This window comes from Orcinus orca, chromosome 16 (assembly GCF_937001465.1).
Source record: "Orcinus orca chromosome 16, mOrcOrc1.1, whole genome shotgun sequence".
NCBI classification, from domain to species: Eukaryota; Metazoa; Chordata; class Mammalia; order Artiodactyla; family Delphinidae; genus Orcinus; species Orcinus orca.
Genome location: NC_064574.1, coordinates 29,695,007 through 29,717,950, shown reverse-complemented (window position 1 = coordinate 29,717,950; position 22,944 = coordinate 29,695,007). Strand labels below are relative to the sequence as shown.

General features: G+C 49.5%; 1 protein-coding gene across 2 annotated transcripts in view; it reads right to left on the bottom strand.

Annotated features, from left to right (window-relative positions):
• Positions 1-22,944, bottom strand: part of TGM3 (transglutaminase 3) — a 166,352-nt gene that overhangs the window by 24,118 nt on the left and 119,290 nt on the right. The window contains exons 1-7 of one of the 2 annotated variants that reach the window (XM_049699738.1): positions 18,872-19,018; positions 7,120-7,287; positions 6,533-6,775; positions 5,807-5,925; positions 4,285-4,413; positions 895-1,072; positions 656-791 (exon numbers count right to left, since the gene is read on the bottom strand). In XM_049699738.1, coding sequence (XP_049555695.1) covers positions 656-791; positions 895-1,072; positions 4,285-4,413; positions 5,807-5,925; positions 6,533-6,775; positions 7,120-7,287; positions 18,872-18,878 — 980 coding nt within the window. In that variant the 5' untranslated portion in view covers positions 18,879-19,018. Of the gene's footprint in view, positions 1-655; positions 792-894; positions 1,073-4,284; positions 4,414-5,806; positions 5,926-6,532; positions 6,776-7,119; positions 7,288-18,871; positions 19,019-22,944 lie in introns of those variants that run through there. The other variant, XM_049699739.1, reaches the window with a different exon arrangement.

Sequence of the window (22,944 nt, the reverse complement as noted above, 5' to 3'; positions counted from 1 at the left end):
CTTACTTCCAGTTGGCATTTATTATATACTACATACATATGTGTGTGGATAGATTCGTGTGCACATAGCATATTTATGGTTAGAAATACATATGCCCAGTTACATAGAAAGCTTCTTTTTGTTCAGTTGGAATCCAGAATAAGCTAACATGTTATTCTATCAACCATGATACACAGCAAGTATATATGCATAAGAGAAAATGTGTCGCTTTTCTCTAAGAAAACCCAAAAGTCATATGGGTTGCCTGAAGTGACATAAGTCTATACTTATTACTAGAAAATCAATAGTTTCAGTGTTTATCTTCTAAAGTAGCATAGGGTCTAGTGGGCGCTACAAATTCAGGGAAGAGCCCAGGAATCATATCTTGCACTGGTATAACAGCCTTCATCTGGCGGCGAGATAAAGTAGACCATCAGATTTTGCAGAACTCTGAGAAGAGCTGTTTCGGGTCTTGCTAGATTCTTGCTAGATTCAGCATTTTCATTTTACACTTGATCTTAGCCAAAAGGTCAAGAAGTGATAGCATTTCCACTCTAAACCATATGTTGATATGGTACTTGCCTCCTAACTCCTGTTTGGAGCTGGGTCCCAGGAGCTGGGGAGAGCTGGGGAGAAGCTGCTCAGATGTGGTGCTCAGAAAGGGTCAGACACTCACCATACGCTGTCACTGCCTTTGTCGATGGGCCGTCCTCTGGGGTCATAGTACACATCCACGCTGAGGTTTTTGTCTGTGTCATGAGCTGAGTTGAAGTTGGTGATAACTCGGGAGGGAATCCCCAAACACCGCAGCGCTGCAAGTCAAGGGCAGTCTGAGGACTTGGGGTGCAGTGGAGGTGGTATCTTGGGGTACCCCACTGCTGCCCACCCAGGAAAGGCACATCACACTCAGAGTACCTGTGTTGAGGGTCCCAGCGAAGACCCAGCACTGGCCGTATCGGACTGGCCTGAAGCCAGAACTTTGCCACCGCTTGAGGATCTCCACGCTGCCATTCCAGTTCCTCGGGTCCTGGCCACCTACGTAGTTACCACTCCAGTTCCCAGAAACCACACCATAGTCATCATTGGCATTGATCTGGGCAGGAATAAAACCCCAAAGAAATCAGCACAGAGAGTGACATGCAGAGTTCAGGGGACAAGATAAGGAGACACGGAAGGAAGCCAGGGAGCCTCCTTCAAGTGGATTTTCTGTCTTTTTGGGTGATTTGGATGATAATTGTGACAATGATCCCCCTAGGGGTATCAAGCGGTATATGAATTTAACAGTGCTTTCCTTAACAGGCCATGTTTGCCCCTAATTCACATATCATCCCCAGCTCACAGGGAAAACTGAGGCTCTGGGGCTTGTCAGTGGTGAGGGACGGGCAAAAAATCAGCCTGCAGGCAATTTCTGGCCAGAACTCATGGGCAGCTGCTGCTGCCTGACTCGAGAGTCCACGGTTTGAAGCTCTCTTTTGGTGTCCTGGTCTTCTAAACAGATCCCCTTAGAACTTCAGCAACTAACTTCTTCTTGGAAAGAATAAAGATGGACTGTTGCTTTTCATTCATTCATTCATTTATTCATTCCCTCAACTTAAGGCATGATTCTTGTATAAGTAACACAACCACGATGCAGTATGAAAAGAGCGCTGGACTAGCGATCAAAAGATTTGAGTTTCTTAGTCTTAGTCTTTTATAGACTCCTATTGAAATATTTAGGGATGAAATGATATAATGTCTGGGATTTATCAAACAATCTGTGGAGGAAGGGACAGAGATGAAACAAGAATGGCCTTGAGTGGGTAATGGCTGAAGCCGGTGATGGGTACGTAAGAGTTAATTTTACTTTTTCCTCTACTTTAGTGAAAGTCTGAACTGTTCCATGACAAAAAGTTAAAAGAGAATGAAAAAAGGAGAAACCTGAGAGAAAAACAAATATCGTATATTATCGCTTATATGTGCAATCTAGAAAAATGGTGCAGATGAACGTATTTGCAAAGCAGAACTAGACACACAGATGTACAGAACGAATATATGGTTACCAAGGGGGGAAAGGGGGTGGTGGGATGAATTGGGAGATTGGGATTGACATACACACACTACTATGTATAAAACAGATAACTAATAAGAACCCGCTGTATCGCACAGGGAACTCCACTTTGCTGTACAGTAGAAACTAACACAACACTGTAAAACAACTATACCCCAATTTAAAAAATTTTTTTAAATAAAGTAAAATAATAGATAACTAATGAGAACCTACTGTATAGCACAGGGAGATCTACTCAATGCTCTGTGGTGACCTAAATGGGAAGGAAATCTAAAAAAGAGAGGATAGATGTATACGTCTAACTGATTCACTTTGCTTACAGCAGAAACTAACATAACATTGTAAAGCAACCCTACTCCAATAAAAAATAAAAAAAAAAGAAGAAGAAGAAACCCGAGTTGCAAGCCCAGCCTGGCTGCTTGTCAGCTGGGTGACTGCTTGCGCGGGAGTCGATTCACCTCTCTGGGCCTTCATTCTTCACCTTCCAACACAGGGAACTTTAGAAACAAGTACTTCCTCAGCTGTCTTCCAGCAGCCACGTTTTCAGAGTTTATGAAACTTTGACTAGCATTTATCCCAACCTTACAGTGAGAACGGCTCCCTCTCTTTGTGGGGGCCACAAGGGCAAGGCCTATGAGGACGAACAGTCTGGATATGGAAGGATCCTTGCCCAGGACAGGCTGACCCAGCCCTCCGCGGTCCCTCCGTGTGGTGGGTGAGCTCCACAGCCCCTCCAGGATGGTCTGGGCTGGAATAGCAGGATGGGGCCAGATGGGGCTCCTTCAAGATGGAAGATTGCACGGCCCATCCCCATCTCCTGAGTCACAGGTGCATCAGCCTCCAAAGTGGTAATCAGCAGGGTCATCTCTGACTGAAAGCTGAGGTTTCAAAGCCCCACACAGGCCATAATTCGCTCGTGGCCCAGCCCAACCAGGAGGGCTGGAGAGAGAGTGGGGAGGTTCCGCTGAGGCACCCAGCTCTGAGATCAAGTGGTTTGTCTGGAGGGCAGGGGTGAGTCAGCAACTACTGGAGCCAGCTGCCTCCCCTCCCCTCTCCTGAGCTGAGGAGGCTCAACTTCCTAAAGTGCCTGAATCCAGCTTCCCTCGACCTTAGCGTTGGCTTTAATCCACCCCCTCCTGGGCCACTTGGTTTTCCAGGTTGGGCCCAGGCCCACTCCCTCTCTGCACTCTTCCCGGCTGCCTTGGTCCCCACCATTTCCTCAGCACCTCCACATTGCCTGGGCCTCCCCACAGCTGTCCTGTGAAGTTTGGGTTAAGAAGTGCTGTCTGATGACCCCCGATATCTATCATGCAGTCAGAAGGTCATTCAAATTTCTAACCATGTAACTAGCTTGTTAGCTTGGATATTCTCCCAACTCAAAAGAGACTTGAAATGCCTAGTCCATTAATCAAAAAAAAAAAAAAAAAAAAAAAGGTAAAGACACTCCTGAGTAATCATTTAGTTTCAGAGGGTTAAAGTTCAAGAACTCTCTGACTTTTAGCTTTTTACTTTGTAACTTTTGAGCAGGCTATCCCTTGTTTTGATACTTTCTGATGGAGGTGCTCTCTGCACACTGACTACAGAGCAGTGCATTCCTCCAGCATCCAGCTTATGTGTGCCTCTGAGTGCACGTGCACATGTGTCTGGGGAAGTGGGGACAGGTTTCTCACGTGGAGGGACTGGACAAGTGAAGGAGGCCCTGGGCGGGCAGTTGGAGGCCTTGTTCTGACCAGACTCACAGGCTGAGGCTGTGAGTGAGTCACTTCAGCCCCCTGGCATCAGTTTCCGCATCTAGACAATGACTGTGTTGGCCTCTGCCCTCCCCACTGGCACTGGAGCCCTCTGTGCTGAGGATGGGATGAGTCAGAGCAAAGGAGGTTAACGCTTCAGGCTCACTCAGGAGCTTACCCCCTTTCCCAGGAGCCCCAGGGATGGAGCAAATTCTCAGCTTTGCCTCCTTCTGGTCCTGGCAGACACCCAAAGACCGAATCCTTCGTCATTGGAGGAAGGCCTTGCAATACAGTGGAAAGGGCTTTGGAGCCAGGCAGCCTGGGTCCAGTTCTGCCTTTGCCACCCACTCGCTGTGTGTCTCAGGAATGTTCTTTAATGTAGAGGCTCCACGCGTGCGAAATGGGGATGGTAACAGCCACAACTACATTTTGTGAGATGTCAACCAACGTTATAAGTGGTTGTGCCTAACCCATAGCTGGGTTTGATATACAGGAATAACTAGTTATTATGGTTTTCTCATCACTCACCATTGCACTCAGCACCCGGCCAATATACTGGGGATCGTCTCTGCGGGCCACATCAGTAGCAGGGTCACGGCGAAAATTCAGACTATTATCCAGCAGAGAGAGGCAAATGTTCAGAATGCCTTCTTCAAACTGTTCAAAATGGGACCATATGTTACGATGAAAGAAATGACAAATAGTATCAGCTTATTGAAGGCACGGGGGCTACCCTGGTAAGAACCATGGGCTCTGCCCAGATCCTTCTACTCCACAGCCTCCAGAGCTGAGAGAATCTGAGGAACAACCACCCAACTTGGGCTTTAACCCTGCAAACTCATCCAGAGCTCTCGCTATACACAGGGCCTTGAACTGAGGCCCCTGAAGTTAGTGGCACTCCCTCACTGTTATGAACTTGAGAGCAATCACTTGGCCTGTCTGGGCCTCAATTTGTCCATCTTTATAACAGGGGATCAGACTGAGCTCATCTCAAAGTTTCCATCTAGATCTGACATTGATCTTGAGCATATTACTCAGACTTTGGGGAAACTGATTAAAAAGATAAAATGTCTCATTAAATTGGAATTTGAAGCCATTTTCACAAAATAAGACTTATTGTTGTCATTCCTTCTCAAATGGAGAAGGCCAAGCTCTTTCTTGCCTTAGGGTCTTTGCATGTGCAGTTCCTTCGACCTCCAGTGCTCTTCCCCAAGAGATCTATCTGGCTCCTTTGCCTCCTTCAGGTTTCTGATCAAAAGTTCTTTTCTAAGAGAGGCTTACCCAGATCTCGCCCTTCAAAAATATCTTCCCTTCCATCCCCGGGTGCACCTTATGCCCTTACCCACCCCATCTCACTTCCTTTTTGAATGAAATTTAACACAGAACCCAACATATAAAACTCAACATATAAAATATATGGCAGATGTGCTCTGGTTGACTACAGAATGGGGTCTGGACATGGCAGAGAATGCACCTTTCCACCCCCTGCTGGACATGCAAGGTACCCCACCCAAGGCACTTCATTGTAATGTCTTCATTTGTCTACTGGAGAAAAGAAAAGGTGGAGGGAATCCCTGGATGTTTTTTAGGCTGAGCAAACCTGGGAACTCTGTGGACTCAGATGTCATACTAATGAAGGACCTTTGAAAGGTTGAATGCACACGCCAAGGAAGCTTCCTCACATTCTTACCTAGAATGAATAACAGAAACTACATTGTTGTCCCAAGTGTCTCTACTGGGCCTTATCCTCATCTGTGCATCATGGTACCAATAACACTTCGTTGCATCAATTTAGTTATGTGTCTGTTTTGCCCACTAGATTGTGACCTCCTCAAAGACAGGAAATCTGTCTTATCCATCTCCTGTATCCATAGTGTGCAGCTTGGGGCCTGGCACATAGTAGGTCATCAGTAAATGCCTTCTGAATGGATGAATGAAGAGAAGGCAGGCGAATGGACAGATTTGGGAACTTCCACCTATCTGTGGGGCCAGCGGCTGAGCTTCTTGGGTATAATAGGGACATTACCACCAGGCTTTATGATCTTTTTACCTGTCCATAGTTCCAGCCAATCACGCTAATGTAACTTGTTCTTCCCACGAAGATGACGCCAGCATCTTCCTGAACATACTCCTCTCTCTCATCATGGTTACTCATAAAGACACTATCAGCTGTTTGACACAAAAAGCAGATATTAGGGGTTATAGAGAGGACTATAGAGACCAGTCGTCCTCTCAGTCCTGAGTATCCTCCTGGGGGCTGGAGCAAGCCCCACCTGCAACCCTTCACCCAACCTCCACTGAGGAGTGAAGCCTTGGGCTATAATGCTTCCACCTCATATTATGGGAACTATGAGCTTGAAAAAGAAGCTGGGCTGACCTGAGAATCTGAAAATGAGACCCTTGGGAATGAAACACTTGCTTCTTCAGGCACAAGCTATCTCCACACTGCAGAATTGTGCTGTGGTCATTACACCGTACTATACAGTTTTCAAAAGCCCATGAGATCCCTGCAATAGCTCCAGAAATAGCAGGATGTCCATTTAATGGTGAGGAATTTGATGCTTGGAAGGGTAGAGTGACTGTCAGACACACAAAGCTGGTTAAGTGGCAGAGCTGGACTCAAACCCCTGGCTTCTGACTTCTAGCTTCTGTGCGGTTTCCATATTCCAGAAACTTTCCCTAATCAAACCTGAGCCCATGAAAATCATTCCCCCCGTCTCCTTTCCATGGGTATCGCTTGGCTGATGGCTGGGAGTGTGGGTGGCTAGGTGCCTACCTTGCAACCAGGGGTTAAAGAGCAGTATGAATGTTCCAACTTCCATAGTGGAGTCATTGCCCTCATAGGAGATCTCAATGCTCAGCGTGTATCTTCCTATGGGTGCATCGGCAGGACTGAGGATGGAGATGCTCAGAACATTGTTCTTGTTGTTCAGAAGTTGTGCACCCCAGCCAGTGCCACTTATCCTTTTGGAGAGTGGAAACACAGCCTTTGTCTTGGCGGACTCTGAGGGGTAAGGCCCTGTAAAAGAAGGCATAGGACAATGGAAACCAAGTAGTGTTGGCCAGACTGTGGGGAGAAACCAGATTCCAATATAACTGCCGGGGCCCTTTGGGAGACATCATACAATGAAGCATTGTGTTATGGCGCTGGAAGCAGCTGGAGAGACCACGTGGGCCAAATCCCTCTTGATGTGAAGACCGTGACCCTCAGACTCAGAGACAGGCCGAAACTTGCTCAAGGTCACACCAAGTCAATGGTAGAGCTGGGCTAAAGCCCGGGGCCACCACCACCACCATCCCTCGGATGCACAGCCCCGAGGTCTACTCAGATGTGTGTTGGCTGGGAGAGCAGGGAGCAGGTACCTGTGGAAGCTGTGAATGTCGCAGTTCTGTTACAGCCGAGACATCGGTATACGGTCAATGACATGTAGAAGAGTTGGCCTCTCCGCACGACAAGCTCCTGGCTGGAGAACTTGTCTGTGTGATGTGCCTGCTCATTGAGGCTTATCTGCCAGTCGACACTCTGGAGTCCTAAAGCCGTGAGACAGAAAAGAAGACTTGAGATCCTCAGAGGCAAGGGGTGGTGGTGTGGGGGAAAAAGTGTAAGTTACCAAAGAGACTGCTTTTGGACAGGGCTCGCTGGGGAAGAATATTCTAGGAAGAATCACATGAAAATGCAAGCATAGCAAGCACTTTACAACCTATTCCCATCTGCCTTTTCAGGCTGCTGAAGCTCTGCACACACTAGTCCCACTTCCCCCTCCCCCTGGCCAACTGTCACTCAGCTCTCAAAGAAGTAGCTTCACCCAACTGGCCAGGAGAACTGAGTACCCAATTCTGTCCACTTTATCCTCCTTCCTTTGTGGGTGGGGGCTCACGTAGAACTGGGAGGAGGCTACTTCTCTCGAGTCCACCTGGTTTGGCTTCCTTGCTTTTTCCTTTGTGTCCTCCCAGATACCAGGTGTCTTCCATCACTCCAACACCCAGCAAACATTTAGCTGTGTCATCGGTACTTTATATGTGCAACACCTCGGTGTTGGCCTGAGCATCTGATGCTGAGGAGGATTGTGTAACCCTGACAAGCATTTCGAGGCTGGACATTGGGCAATCACTGGCCTGGAAGGTCTTTCAAATGCTCACTGGCAAGAGTGGCCTAAGGCCGTGAGACCCCTGGATAAGACCCTGAGGACTAACACCTCAAAATCCACCCCCAAACTTCTCAGGTGACTGTGGAGGTGAGGGAGCTAAGTTGAGAAGGGTTTCAGAGAAGAAAGATTCCAGGAGATATGAGGAGTTTAGCCAATTTAAACCTTTTGAGATATTTAATTCCTTTGAGCTACATTTGAGATGTTCACCACCCATTCTTCTGCAAATGAAAGTGGTCTCTGTCTTTACGATGTGGCCATGGCTATGATGGGAGTGGAGTAGCCCATCCCAGCACCAGGCACAGCTCTTGTTTATAGGTGTCTGTCTGTGTTCATCAGAATGTGCCTTCTTGAACTTTATCTTCTGATGCCTAGCACATTGCTTGTCTGTATTAGGACAGTTAGACAAACAACCGAGGGAATAAATGAGCAAACAAACATAAAACTAATGTCATGCAATGACTATCATGACTAGAGCTCTAAATTTAGTCTATAAGGAAAGGTGTATATGGGGTATTTGTTCAATAAACATATAGAGAATACATATTATTTATAGAACACTATGTAAAGCACAATGTTGGGGGTGTGAAAATGTATGAAAAGTAGTTTGAATCCTCAAAGAGCTTCAGGAGTGCATAAGACAACATGTCAGAATGAATGGTGGAATGACGTAAATCCATTCTCCCCCAGAAAAGGTGTCTAGGAGATGTAGGTAAGAATCACTTTCAGTTATAGGGATCAGAAAAAATTCATTGAAAATGCTGGGCCTTGAAGGAAGAGAGAATTTTGTCAGGTACGTTGCAGACAACAGGCAGAGAGGCCCAAGGCCCAGGAGAGCAGGTGTCTCATTCGGCTAGAGCAGAGGCTTTGCACAGAGGAGAAAGGGGAGGCAGGGAGGGCGTGGCTCCAGGGCGGGCCTGGGGCTGGGGGCTCCCATCCAAGCAACTCCGGAGATGGGCAGAGGCTCGTAAGAGACACTCTCTTGAGTGGGACGCAGACTCGGGTGATGAGCCAAAGGCTGCTGCTGAAGCAGGGCTCAGGAGGTGATCTCACCTCCACTTGGAGTACTAAAGATTCATTCATTCAAATGCCTACTTGTTCATTCATTCATTGAACAAATGGTTATTGAAAGAATAAATTAAGTTTTTTTACTCAGGGAAACTAAAACATTCATGCAATCAAAAATATCTATTGAATGAAGGGCAAGGCAAACGGAGAGAAGGTGGGACAGAAGAAGATGAACGCTCCTGAATGCAGACATTGAATGGCGACAGCTCAGATCTCAGGCACCCTCTGGCAAACATCAAGCTCTACGTGACTGGCAGAGAGCTGGTTTGCTAAAAGCTAGGACTCTTTAGGGCAACGTCCCCACCTTTTAATCCCCTGCCTCTTACGAACTGTGCTCACTGCCTTCTGTGCATGGGATTCGGTAGAGCTTCACTCACTGTCTCGTTTTAGAAAAAAAGAAGAGCTCTTAGAAATGTGTGGTCTGAGGTCACACAAGCCCCCCTGGAGATTCTTTCCCGCTCCCAAACCCTAAAGGATATGCGCCTTCTCCCCAGGAGAAGCTTATTATTCTTGACCATGGACTCTTTGAGAGCAGCAATTATGTCCCCAGACAGCCCTCAGTCAAGCACAGGGGTGAGGAAAGAGGGGTGGCAGCGACTCCCATCTATAGCCAGCTTCTGCCTTCCCTCCAACAGGCCCACCTCATTCTTTGCTGTGCTGAGGGTTATGCACTGTTTGCTATATGAAAAAAAGATGAATCAACATGCAAAAGTACACACAGCCAGTGTACCTAGGTTTGCTTAAGTCCTGAAAAATAAAACAATTCTAACTATCAGAAAAATAGTAGCGATGTCTCCCTTTCACGCCAGAACGCAGTGGCTTGTCTGCAGGGAAAATGATGAAGAAGACTGAGCTCCAGGGTGCCTTGGCTGCAGACACACCGAAAGGAGACGAAGGGCACTTTGCGCAGACTAGGTGAAGTCCTGGGGTGACTGAGATGGTCATCTCTGCCTCTCCCAGCATAAGCCCCGGCATGAAGGAGTCTTGCTCCTTCATGGGGTGCTCGTGGGACATGCAGAGCTTCTCTGAGCTGGAGGGTGAGGAAGAGCATGACACATTTGTCATCAGTCTCCTATGTGTCAACTGCTCTTAACAGTACACAGACACCCCTTCAGGTGCGGGGAGGAGGGGCACCTGAGCCCTTACTGCCGGAAGGACATCGTGTGTAACCTTTGTGGCAAACGAGGACACGCCTTTGCCCAGTGTCCCAAAGCGGTTCACAATTCCGTGGCAGCTCAGCTAACCGGCGTGGCCGGGCACTGAACACCCGCCTGCCTGCCAGGGTGAACGCACAGCCAGCTTACCCCTCTTAAGTGCCAAACCTTTTTTTTTTTAACCATTTTTTATCGTTTTTGAAGATCAATGTTTGTTGAATTGAGAACATTGTTGACCCTGGCTTCTGTCAGGGTGTCTATCTTTTGAAGCTTATCCCGTCCCCTTTTAATTTGCTGCTTCTAATCTCCGTGGTCTGAGAATTTGTGAAACCAGTGTTGTTAGAAGTGTATGTAACCTGAGTCAATAGGCTCTGAATGGTGGCCAAGGGCCTCTCTTATGGCATTAAAATGCATGGACTTTGTGACAGCGCTTTCAGTGGCTCAGAAGCCATTCTTCACAGAATCATGGAATCGAATCTGGAATTTTCCTGCTGGAAAGGACCTAAAAATTGGTCTAGACCAATCCACTGGTTTTCCAACAGATGAAACAGGACCAGAGAGGTTAAATGACTGGGTCAAAACTCACATAGCTGTCTGGTGCCAGAGCTAGCCTAGAGTAGAGTTCCCTGACCCCAAGCCCGGTGCTCATTCCACTACCTCTCACACCTCACAACATTTTCCTCAACACTTGAGGGCCCAGAAAGTCTGCTCTTTCCAGAATAATGAGCCCAGGGGAATGCTAAGAAATCATCTGGGGAAGGAAGCAGAAGATTTGGCAGGAGCTTCAGAATACTTGGGAGATACGGAAGGGACAAAGGACCATAATCCAGGGGGTACTCATTGCCCCCTTGGGTACCATATCTGGATTAAAGTGGCCCCACTTCTTTGTGGCCTTCCCCTTCCCCGTTCATTGCCATCAGTGAGAAATAGAGGTGCTCCTGAGTAAAGGTTTGCATTTGCATCTTAGCCTCAATAGCTAGTGTCCCCAGAGAAGCAGCCGACTGGAGCTCATCGGCAACCTCCAGACTCTCAGGAGAAAGACGGAATTCCAAGGGAGCTGTTAACTCTGAAATGTACTTGGGAAATAGGCCAAGCTAGAGGGCATTGGGTCTACTAAGTGTTATCAAGTTCAAGTAGAAAAGACAGTACACTGCTTTTCTTTTAGTTTTTGTCTTTCCTTTATGTTTTGCGATTTCCTCGTGGCTTAGAATGTAAAATCGATTGTTTAAAGTTTTGTTCTGAATAAATATTTACCTTTTGTATTGCTAAAAAAAAAACCCAAAACAGTACACAGAGCACCTTACACCTGTCATCGATGAAATCTTACAGAAACTGCAAACTGAGGGGGGGATTAGCAGATACACACTACTATATATAAAATAGATAAACAACAAGGTCCTACTGCATAGCACAGGGAACTATATTCAATATCTTGTAATAACCTATAATGGAAAAGAATATATATATAAGGATAACCGAATCACTTTGCTGTATGCCTGAAACTAACAGAACATCGTAGATCAAGTATACTTCAACTAAAAAAAAAAAGAAAGAAACTGATACCTTATTTCAGGTCATATACCTAATGATTGGCAGAGCCAGGATTCTGAACCCAGGTCTTACTGACCCTCCCTGTTGCCATGGTCCCCTGTTCTCCACCTGGGAGGGGGACCCAGGTGGTGAGAAGCCCTCACTGTGCATTGTCCTCCCTTCTGGCATTTGCATCCTGACACGGAGCAGAGAGTGAGCACCTGGAAGGGGAAATGTGTTCCAAAGGGCATTCTACTGGGAGGTGAGTAGAAGAGGAGCATCCCTGAATCCCGAGGGGGACGGCATGCTGAGTGCACGCTCCCAAAGTCCCCAGGTGGTTCCTGCCTCCCTCGGTCACCGCCCCACATGTGAGCCCTAGGATCGTTTCTGCCAGCCCCAAATCAAAGACCTGATGATCCTGTCTGTGGATTATCCAGGGCCGTTGTTCTCCCACCCACCACCCCTTGGCATAGCACTAATCACAGCCAGAGTGTTCTAGAAAGTGTAGGGCAGGAGGTAGGGGAGGTGCACAGCCATCCAAGTTTCTTCTTGAGTTTACAACTTCATGGATGTTTATGAGCCTCAGAGCTGTTTTTTACACCTGCCTGGATGAAGGGCAGGGATGAAAGGAGAGTGGCTTCGCCCTTACAATTGACTCATCAGCACAGACTCTCAAAAACATCAGAGGGAGAAGCCTTGGAGACCGAGCATCTCCCCACACCCTTATTCTGGCTGTGAGGACGTGGAGGCCCAGGAGGTGGTTTGCCCACAGTGGGATGTTTCTGAACTCTCATCCAGGGCCCGTCTCACAATCCCACACCGCCTCCTTGAGTCACTGCTTAACTCTACCATCAGGCCGGGGGCAATTTCCCCAATATTTTTTTCCTGAGAATATCAGTGTCACCAGCAACACTAATGTGGTAGCAACTGACAAATGTCTATCCCAGGGCTTCCCTGGTGGCGCAGTGGTTGAGAGTCCGCCTGCCGAAGCCGGGGACACGGGTTCATGCCCCGGTCTAGGAAGATCCCACGTGCCGCGGAGCGGCTGGGCCCGTGAGCCATGGCCGCTGAGCCTGCGCGTCTGGAGCCTGTGCTCCGCAATGGGAGAGGCCACAACAGTGAGAGGCCCGCGTACTGCAAAAAAAAAAAAAAAGTCTATCCCAGTATTCACTTGCTCCTTCTTTCTTGGTAATAAAATCCCCCATGTTAATGGCCAGGCTCCCCTGCAGCTGGGGGTCATGTGAATGAGTTCTGGGCAATGACTTGTAGGTATAGTGATGTGTATTAACTTCTAGGAAACCTCTTTTTCTTAAATTGAGGTGAAATTCACTGTTTTAACCATTTAAAGCATACAATTCGGTGGCATTTAGTATATTCACAATGTTGTACAACCATCACCACTATCTACTTTCAGAACTTTTGCATCAACCCCAAATATATCCCCCACTCATCTGCAGTCACTCCCCATTCCCCGCTAACTGCAGCCCCTGGCAACCATTAATCTACTTTCTGTTCCCCTGGATTTGCCTATTTTGGTCATTTCATATCAATCGAGTCACACATGTATGTAGTCTTTGAGTCTGGTTTTTCACTTAGCATGATGTTTTCAAGGTTCATCCATGTGGTAGCATTTACCAGTAGCTCCTTCCTTCTTTATGGCTGAATAATATTCCACTATGTTTATATACTGTATTTTGTTCATCCCTTTATCAGTTGAGGGACATTTGGGTTGTTTCTACCTTTGGGCTCTTATAAATAGTGCTGCTATGAACATTCATTTGCAAGTATTTGTTTGAATACCTGTTTTCAATCCTTCTGAGGAAACCTCTTTTTCAAAAGTTGGCAAATGCCCTTAGCCTGCTCACTTCCATCTTCTTCCACCTGCTGCCCGGGGTGTGGGTGTGATGTAGACTCAACTCTAGACCACGCATGCCCTCAGGACATCAGAGTGGAGAACTGCACAGAGCCCAGGCCCCTGGGGATTGTGCAGCTGTCCTCTCCACCAGAATGGCCTACATCCAGGCCTATTGTGTAGGGAAGAAGTAAACTTCTGTCTTGTTTATTTCTCTAAGCCATTGTTATTTGGGGTTCACTGTCATTCACAGCTAAACCTAATTACATATACCTGATAATGTAACCTTCCCTTCTTCTGTGGTCCACCTTTGGCAGGGGTAACATGAGAAGCACAGAACAGATTCCAGATTGTGAAAGCGGGCTCACTAGGCAACCGTCTCCATCTTTATCAGCTGGGCTCTGTAATCGAGTCACCTGCAGCAGGTGGGGAGGATGACTTGGTTGCAGGTGTGGGACTGGGGTTTTCACTTGCTGTTTCCGGGAGGACCACAGAGAGCTGCTGGCAGGTGCCCATCACATAATGATACTCTAGGGGCTGCATCTTCCCCACCTGCCCAGACCCTATTCCCTAGGTCTCTTCTCTAGACTAAGATTTTTTTTAATCTTACAGATTTCTAGAGTTAATTAGGGCTGAGAGATATATTAAAAGTCATCTAGCCAAGTGTCTTCAAGCTTTTTGTTAGAGACTTCATTAATACAGAAATACATTTTGTACATTGCTTACACACATGGGTCTATGATTGACGTAAAGTTTCACAAAAAAATACTAACCCTTACTATGTACAATGCACTGATATTTTCTGTTTTTTTTTTTTTTAATTTGCTGATCACAATCCACTAAACTGATTTCACAACTTGCTAATGGGTGACAACTAGCAGCTTGAAAAACAGTGATGTGATCCAATATTCCCATATGACAGGTAAGAAAGCTGAGGCGTTGGAAGGGGAAGCCATCTGCTGAGGTCACAGGGTAGTTTAGAGGCAGAGCTTGGCTCAGAAACCAGGTCTTAGATCTTGGTCACTGGTGGGCTGTGAGTCATTCCAAATGCCCCCTTCAGCTCCAGGCAGGACCCCCACTCGCTCCAGCCCTTGCCACTCTGTTCTTTCTCTCTCTCTAGCCTGTGTTGCTTCCCTTCACCTTTCTCCCACATTCAGACATTTTCAATCCCTGTGCAGCATGGGTGGTACAATTTCTTGGCACCCAGGTCGTGGGGAAATGGGGGTTCCCTGGGTGGCTGAATGAGGGGCTGCTGAGGATCCTGGGATGAATGAGCCCTGAACGGATGGTTTGAGCAGCCTTGAGCAAGGTCTCAGCATCTCTGTAGAAGGGGACAGTGAAACCAAACATCCTCCCTTGTAGGGCTTTTGTTGGGATCCCACGTGTGCCCATCTAGGGCCTGGCCCTCTGGCAGGGGCATACAAATGCCTTAGGATCCCACACATAATGGCTCCAGCAACGCAGGATAGAGGAGGGTTTGAGCTTTCTCATGGGCTGCCATTGAGGGCCTCAGATGTGCAGACACTGCTAAGCATGTGTGAGCATGTGTGAGCATGTGTCCTTTCATAGTTACAAACCCTTCTATGTTGTCATTCTCATTTCACAGATGAGTGATTTGAAAGTCCAGTCAGGTGATGTCACTTGCCAAATATCACTTGCTCAGGCAGAGCCTGGCCTGAGCCCAGACTGGGAGCTGGTGCGGCCTGACCACACGCAATTTCCACGCTGCCACCCTGCAGCCAGCTGAGGTCGTGGTGGTGGCATGACCTGGGCACAGTTCCAGGAAGCTGCCAGAGAGAAAGGACCACCCACAGCTTCCTCCCCGCCTCGACATTATATGGTCAGCATGAGAGGAGAGGAAGGAAGAAGGATTCTGGGCCCCCTTCACTTCCAGAGAGAGTTTAGGATCTCTTAGACCCTCACTGAGTCCAAGGATCATTTGGAGAATTCATATTAGCCTAAGCCCCACCACTGACCCACGAAATCAGGATCTCGATCTCTGCGTTAGGGACAGCGTTGATTTTTTTCCCTTAACCTCTCCTGGTGATTCTAATTCGGAGCCAGAGCCAGGACTGAGAATCACTGCCTTAGGCCTACATAGCGTTTACACTAATCAAAGCTCCTTTCAGTGAATTCTCTCCCCTGAGCCACACAGCTGCTCTGGGAGGGAGGCAGATGGGGCAGTCACCACCTCCTGTTTACAAAGGAGGAAAACAGGCTGAGAGAGACGAGTGCAGACTCCTTCGGAATCCCCCTCAGCCCCTACCAGAGACCTGAGTCCCCGTTCCTTACTTCAGCAATCCAGAGACCTGAGTCCCCGTTCCTTACTTCCTCACTCCAGCTCACACCCCAGGCCAACACGTGGGCCCTGGGGAAGGAACAATTGCTCCAGCTGTGGAGCGCAGCCCAGCAGGGTGGAGGCTAAGCCGAGAAGTTCTCTGAGGTGAACAGAGCAGCACGGACACAGCGCAGGGGCTTGGAAATGGGGAAAGAGCCGCTGGCATCCCAGCTCCCAGGAAAGGGCTTCTGTGCAGACCCACAGCCCAGAACGGCACGGGTCCTCTGCACACTGGGGCTTGAGGCCAGAGAGGGTAAGTCCTGAAGCCAGCGCTCTGCCCAGCAAAGCGGCTGGCGGGAAAGCGCACCATCCCAGCGGGACAGGGCGTCAGTCCCCAGCACAGAGGTTCTGGCCTCCTGCAGGCAGAGGTCTGCATCCAGGTTGGAACCTTGGGGATCCTGCCTCTGACCCAGGGCCTCCGAGTGGCCTCAAGGATGGGGAACAATGCTTCCCCTCCACACTGGGCCCAGCGTCTGTGTCCACAGCCTGCATTCCTGTCTGGCGTGGGGCTCTGGCCTCGGTGCCTGGCAGGCAGATGGTGCCCGACCACTCTGTGCAGAAGGCTGCCAGGCCTTCCTCCACCACATCATCCCCCACTCCAGGAGGCGGAGTAACCGCACACCCCGGATTCCAACACGAACCTTAACTCGGGAGCTAGACACAGCCCTCTCAGACCAGCACGCTGCGATCCTGATAGTCCCCTGGGTCACACGTGCTCAACCACCCACGTTTCTTTTCCTGTTCCCTCCGCCCAGAACACTCCTCATTCCACAAAACTACTTTTTTTAAAATAATTAGTTAATTTGTTTTTTTGGCTGCATTGGGTCTTCACTGCTGCGCGTGGGCTTTCTCTCGTTGTGGCGAGCGCGGGCTACTCTTCGTTGCGGTGTGTGGGCTTCTCATTGAGGTGGCTTCTCTTGTTGCGGAGCACGGGCTCTAATACACGGGCTTCAGTAGTTGTGTCACGTGGGCCCAGTAGTTGTGGCTCGTGGGCATTAGAGCACAGGCTCAGTAGTTGTGGCACACGGGCTTAGTTGCTCCGCGGCATGTGGGATCTTCCCAGACCAGGGCTTGAAGCCGTGTCCCCTGCATTGGCAGGCGGATTCTTAAGCACTGCACCACCAGGGAAGCCCCCACAAAACTACTTCTGACTGAGTCCAACTCATCGTCCATACCAAGTGCCACCTGGGTCCCAGGGTCTTTCCTACCCCAAACCATGGCCAAGATTAATCCCCTCCTCCTCTTGGCCCCCTGGCTCTTGCTTGGATTTGTAACACAGCCTAATGACAATCCACTTCGAGCCCCACGAGGGCAGAGACCGCAGCTCATGATCTCTGTGCTCCACCGCGCCTCGTGGCTCTTTCCCTGGGTGTCCAGTAAGTGAACCCGTTCATTCAGGAACCATTTTCTGAAACCTGCTTGGCTGACTGACCAGGACGGGCCAGGAACTCAGGTGTGAGAGCTTCAAAGGAGTGAAGGTGTTTCCCTGTCTCTCTTTTTAAAAATTTGATTTTCTCTGAACTGACCATCGTCCACATTTCACTGTGACCTTAGAACATCTGGTGGATCCAGAAGTTGAGCCTTAAGAGCTCAATTCCATGAGTCACAGGCACTGACACACTGGGCCCCTCAGGACGTCATGCAGGTCTCCCGGTGGGCAGGCTGCTGTGGGTGCACATGCCCCCAGAGGGTGAGCCTCTGCCGGGGTCCATTGCTCTCTGTCCCGGGTGCCCTTTCATGGTGAGAGAGCTGTCAGTACTGGCAGGAGCCTGGAAGTCTATCCATTTCAAGCCCTTTGTCTTGAATCGGGAGCCTGAGGCTCAGCGGCAGCAGAGGCTCAGGCTCAAATGAGGAACCAGGTTCAGTACTGCTTTCCTGTGTCGCAGACGTCACCCGCACTCATGGATAAGCTCGGCTCTGATAGTAGGACACAGTGGAAAGGGTGCTACTAGAACCGAGTCTGGGCCCTGCTATCAGCTTTCTGTGGGACCCCGGTTAAGTGTCTGTAGCTTCCTGGGCCACCATCTCCTCCAGAGGGAGGGAGATGGCCTGGCTGACAGCTGGCATCCCCTCTTGCTAAAGTCTACAGGATCCAAAGCTCCCCTTCTTAGCAACCCAGCACTGCTGCATGCTCACGGTAGGAAGCTGGGGATAAGGGAATGGTCCTTTTTGCTGCCACCCTGTCCTGGTCTTTGTGACTTCTGAAGTAACCAGCATTGCCCGTTTGCATCGTGCTCAGCGATTTCTTGGGCAAACCTTCCTGCAGACCTAACCACCATTCACAGTATTTTACCGGTTTGATTCTTGCCTTGTTTGGATTTGGTGTAGCTGCCAAACCACTGGGCAGAGCACCCATGACAGGCAATAATTAGCCTGCTGCTTAGCAGGGGCGCCGTCAAAGCCGAGCCCAGTCCTCAAAGTGACCTCAGAGCCAGAGAACCTGAGCTCCCCAGCAGTGATTTTTCACCCCCTTCCCAGGGGCCGCTGGTAGGAACTGTCCTCGGCACACCTGCTCCCTTCTGCTCCTGGCGGTTCCAGCTCACCAAGTCACTTTTAAAGAGCTTGCTGGTGCTTCTGGATGTGTAGTTTACTTAGGAGAATTCCGGCGCTGCCGATGGTTTCTTTTAAATCAACTCACATGCTGTCACTCCCTCCCTCCCTTGTAGCCCTGAGATGCACTTTTCTTTGCCAGAGTGACTGACAGCTGGTAAAACTGCACTGAGAAACACAGAAAGCAGGTACCAGCTGGCTTGAAAAGGCAAAGCTTGTCTGTCTGTCTAAGGGGACGTGACCTCCAGCTGCGTTGAAGACCCTGCCCATTATTCAGGACTCCATCCCAAACACGCTCTATCTCCGGGACCATGCTAGAGGGAATAGACAGCCACTGAGAAAGAGAACCCTAAAATATCAAGGTCTAGCCTTCAGAGTTCCCAAGGCAGCTGTCCCGAGCTGGACACTCTTGCCTCTCAGTCGGCCCAGAAGCATGGGCATCCAGCGGGGGCTGGCAGAGAAGATTCCATGTACTCACCAGACATGTTTCACCTTCCTTTGCCTCCTCTCTGGGTTCGTCTGGGAATGGCACAGATGGTGTGGGGAGACTGGCCGCTGGGATCACCTTACCATTTATAGAAGCTTCTCCTACACACCCCAGTGAGAGTCCTAATGAGGTGGGTGAGGCACCCACCTCATTACAGGTCCTTCCTGTAGTACCTGTAAGCGTTTCACTAACCACGTACTTGTCACCCAATGGAAGGTCATGCTGCTTGTGCAAGACCAGCTTGGGGAGAAGAGGGGAGGTAAGAAAAAACATGCAGAGTTTGAGTTTATGATTTTTTTTTCAAGATGAGCAACTTCCTGGATCGTAGGGTTTAGGAAATGATGTCATGTTTTTCTCTTGTTTTTTTACGGTACGCGGGCCTCTCACTGTTGTGGCCTCTCCCGTTGCGGAGCACAGGCTCCAGACGTGCAGGCTCAGTGGCCATGGCTCATGGACCCAGCCGCTCCGTGGCATATGGGATCCTCCCGGACCGGGGCACGAACCCGTGTCCCCTGCATCGGCAGGCGGGCTCTCAACCGCTGCGTCACCAGGGAAGCCCGATGTCATGCTTTTCTTGAAGTAGTTTGTCCAGAGCTGATGCTGAGAAGTCCCTTGGGGAGGTCAAAGAAATGTCTCCCCAGAATGCAAGCAGAAAATTGCCTAGTCCTTTCTCACCATCTGCACACGCTGATGGTGTCCACTTGCATGAGGGGCGTGAGATGCTCATCACGGTTCACTGTTCAGGTTGCAGTGTGCCAGAAAGTGCATTTGATTTGGGGTTAGAAGCACTCAGTTCCGATGCTGGCTGGGTCCTGGGCTATCACTAAACCTTGAAACCTTGGAAGCCTCCTCTGACTAGAGTGGAGGCATGCCCACCCTTCTCAACTCGATAAGTGGGGGAATAATCAAATAGGTGATGTGAGTGGGAAGTGCACGGATGTGCACCATAATGGATTAAATCCAGTTGTCACCTGGAATCAAATGTCGGTTTGATTCAGATGTGGGGAGGGGCAGGGGGGGGACTGTTCTTTTTAATGAGGCAGTGGGGACAGCCCCTGAACCTGTAGCTGTGGCATGCTTTCATTCTGGCTCTGCCATGTACTCTCCGTAACACTGGAGGGTAAGTCACGGACCATCTCTGAGCCTAGCTTCTATACTGGTTACATAAAGGAGAGGGAGACTCTCATTCTACGTATTTTATTTGCTTGTTTGTTGTTTTAAGGGGATATATTTTTCAAAAGATCCTATTGTGGCTGTTTACAAGTTCCAAGGTTTCCTGTGACAGACAAGGGACTGTTAAAACGTGATAGTGCTCCAAGGGTCCATGACAGAGTGGAGATTCCCAAGGCTTCCCCCAGGCTGGAGGGGGAGGGAAGCACCAGGACATGGTTAGGGCGTTAGGGAGAAGGTGGGAATGCTGGATCTCGAGCAAAGTGAGAGTGAATAGACAGGCGGACGGGGAAAGAGGCATCCGCATTGTGTCTCTGTGCTCTGGGCTCCCACAGCACTTGGTACATCTTAGGGCCTCTCTTACCAAATGCATCTCCCTGCACTGGGGCAATCTGGTTAGGTCTGTCCCCATCACTCACTCTCTGAAGGTCCAGGCTGTGTGTTATCCACATCTTCTCAGAACAGAGCATAGGCTTGTCACACGGCAGGAGCACACATATTTTTGAATGAGTGGATCAAACAATCAGTGTAAAGGTGGAAATAATTACCATCAATGTAGAGCCCACCCTGGGCAGGCACTGTCTAAACGCTTCACATGTATTACCTTTTCTTGTCTTCAGATCAGTCTTATGGCATGGGTACCATTACTTTTGCTATCTTACGGGAGGGAGAAATGGGTTAACACAAGTCTGTGTGACCAGGAGATTCACACCCATATGTGAGCGACTCCAGAGCCCATCTGCTTAACCTGGAGGTTGGCTGCCTAAGTGACGTGGGACCGCAGCCTTTCCCAGGCCTCTGGCGGCTCTGTACCCATGGCCCCGTGGACTGTGGCCACTGTTGGCTCTGGCAGATGACTCGGAAGAGAGCAGAGTGTAGAGAGGTAATGGCGGGGAGAGCTGGCCCCAGCAGCAGCTGGGTGTGTGGCATGCATCCTGGCCCCTGCCGTGGCACTGGCTGGGACTCTGGGCAAGGCCCTCACTGTGCTGAGTCAGTCCTGCCAGAAACCCCGAGAGCTGCGTGATTCCAAGGGGATGAGCGGATGTGAAGGGCTGCACAAGCCCTCAAGCGAGGGATAAAGAAATGGGGGGAGGGGCTGCTTATTACTACTACTGCTGTTGTTGGCCTGGCAGCCAAGAATTGGACCCTGGGCATCCCTTTCAGTGACCTGGCAGGAAAAACTGACAAGGGGACAGGGAGGCAGTGCTGCCCTTGAAGAATCCTGAAGCCACGCAGACCGGGGTCCAAACTCGGCTGTGCCACCACCTCAACTCTTGGAGCCTCCGTTCCCTCATCAGTAAAGCTGAGATACAAGCCCCACGAGGATCGAAGGAGAGCATGAATACAAGTGCTCGGCATCACGTCTGGCACCACTCAGCATAACACGGTAGCACTGATGCTATTGGTATGCTCATTGCCCGTACAGCACCCCGCAGTAACGAGTGTCATAGATTTCGCGATGGGACCCACAGTGTGGACAGTGGTGCCTGCCCACCGGCCCCTTGGTTTCCCCTTGGAAAGATCTGTAGCTGATCAGTCTTGACCCCAGGGTGGTGTGGTAGAAAGATGCCCAAGTTGGATTCAGAGGAGCCCAACTAAACACCAGGCTCTGGGGCTTGCCCACTGTGTGACTTTGGCAGAATCCTTTTCCTTCTCTGAGCCTCAGTTTCCTCATCAGCCTATGCACACACCTCCCAGTGCTGTTGTGAGGTTCAGAACTCTGAAATCGTAGATATGACACTCCCCTATAGAAGGGTGGTGCCGACGTCCCTCCGCCCTGCCTGCTGCTCTGGCCCGGCTCCCTGCAGCCTGCTAACTGCCCAGCAGTGGGGCCTTGCCTCCTTGCCCTGAGCTGACTTCACATTAGCTGCTGGAGGATTGTACCACGGCCACAGATGCAGCCACAGCCCCAGCCTGCAGGCGGGGGTAATGCTGTAATTGGCATGCTGTGTCACAATTTCAGCTAATGATTTTCAATTCACAGGTGGAGTCACCCAGCCACACGCATGATGAAATTCCTGCTTGGCCACCCTTTCTGCACCTCAGACTCCATTAGGATGGAACATGCAAATATGGGCTTTAAAAAAAAAGGAGACGCTATTTGATCATTTGCCTTTTTTTCTCCCTCTAATTAAGGGATTTAGAGTTGCTGAAGATTTCACTACACGTGTAAAGGTACAAAACCTTATGAGAAGTCATCTACTCAGCCTTTTTCCCAGTGTAAGAATCCCCTTTCCTGACACATTTCTCTTGAAAACTCCGGTGACAGGGAACTCACAGTCTCAAAGCAGCCCATACACGAACCAGACAGCTCTGGCTGTAACATCCATTTCTGGGATGATTCTGTTTAAGGCATATCTTCCCCCATTTCATAGGAGTTCTGTGAAGGCAGGAGCTTTTTTCCAGATCCATCACTGCGCCATCCCCAGTGCATCACTGTGCCCAGAGCACACCGTGGGCTCTCAGGAGCTGGGGTTTAAAGTGCGTTGAAAGGACCAGAAAGTTCTTCTCCTTTGAACTGAGAATCTGTCTCCTTAGAGCTTCTGCCCATTGATCCTCGCTGCTTCTCCCCACCCCTCACTGATCCCACCTGAGTCCCCCATCCCCCTCTTCACCCAACAACCATCGTGTTCTCCCCCAAGTCTGGCAAACACCCCCATCTCTCCCAATAAGTCTGTTCTTCTCTAGGTTAGACGTCCGTCTCTCCAGCCATTCTTGGTGAGTCATGATTTAGAGCCCTCTCCTCCTGATGAGATCATGTGCTCCCCTCTTCTGAAAGCTTTGATGGCTCCCAGTGGCTCCCCATGGCCTATCACAGCTCAAGTTCCTTAGTCTGGCATTCACTTCAGCGAATGTCCAGCTTAATTCTGTTTTTTTCTACCACTCTTACACGA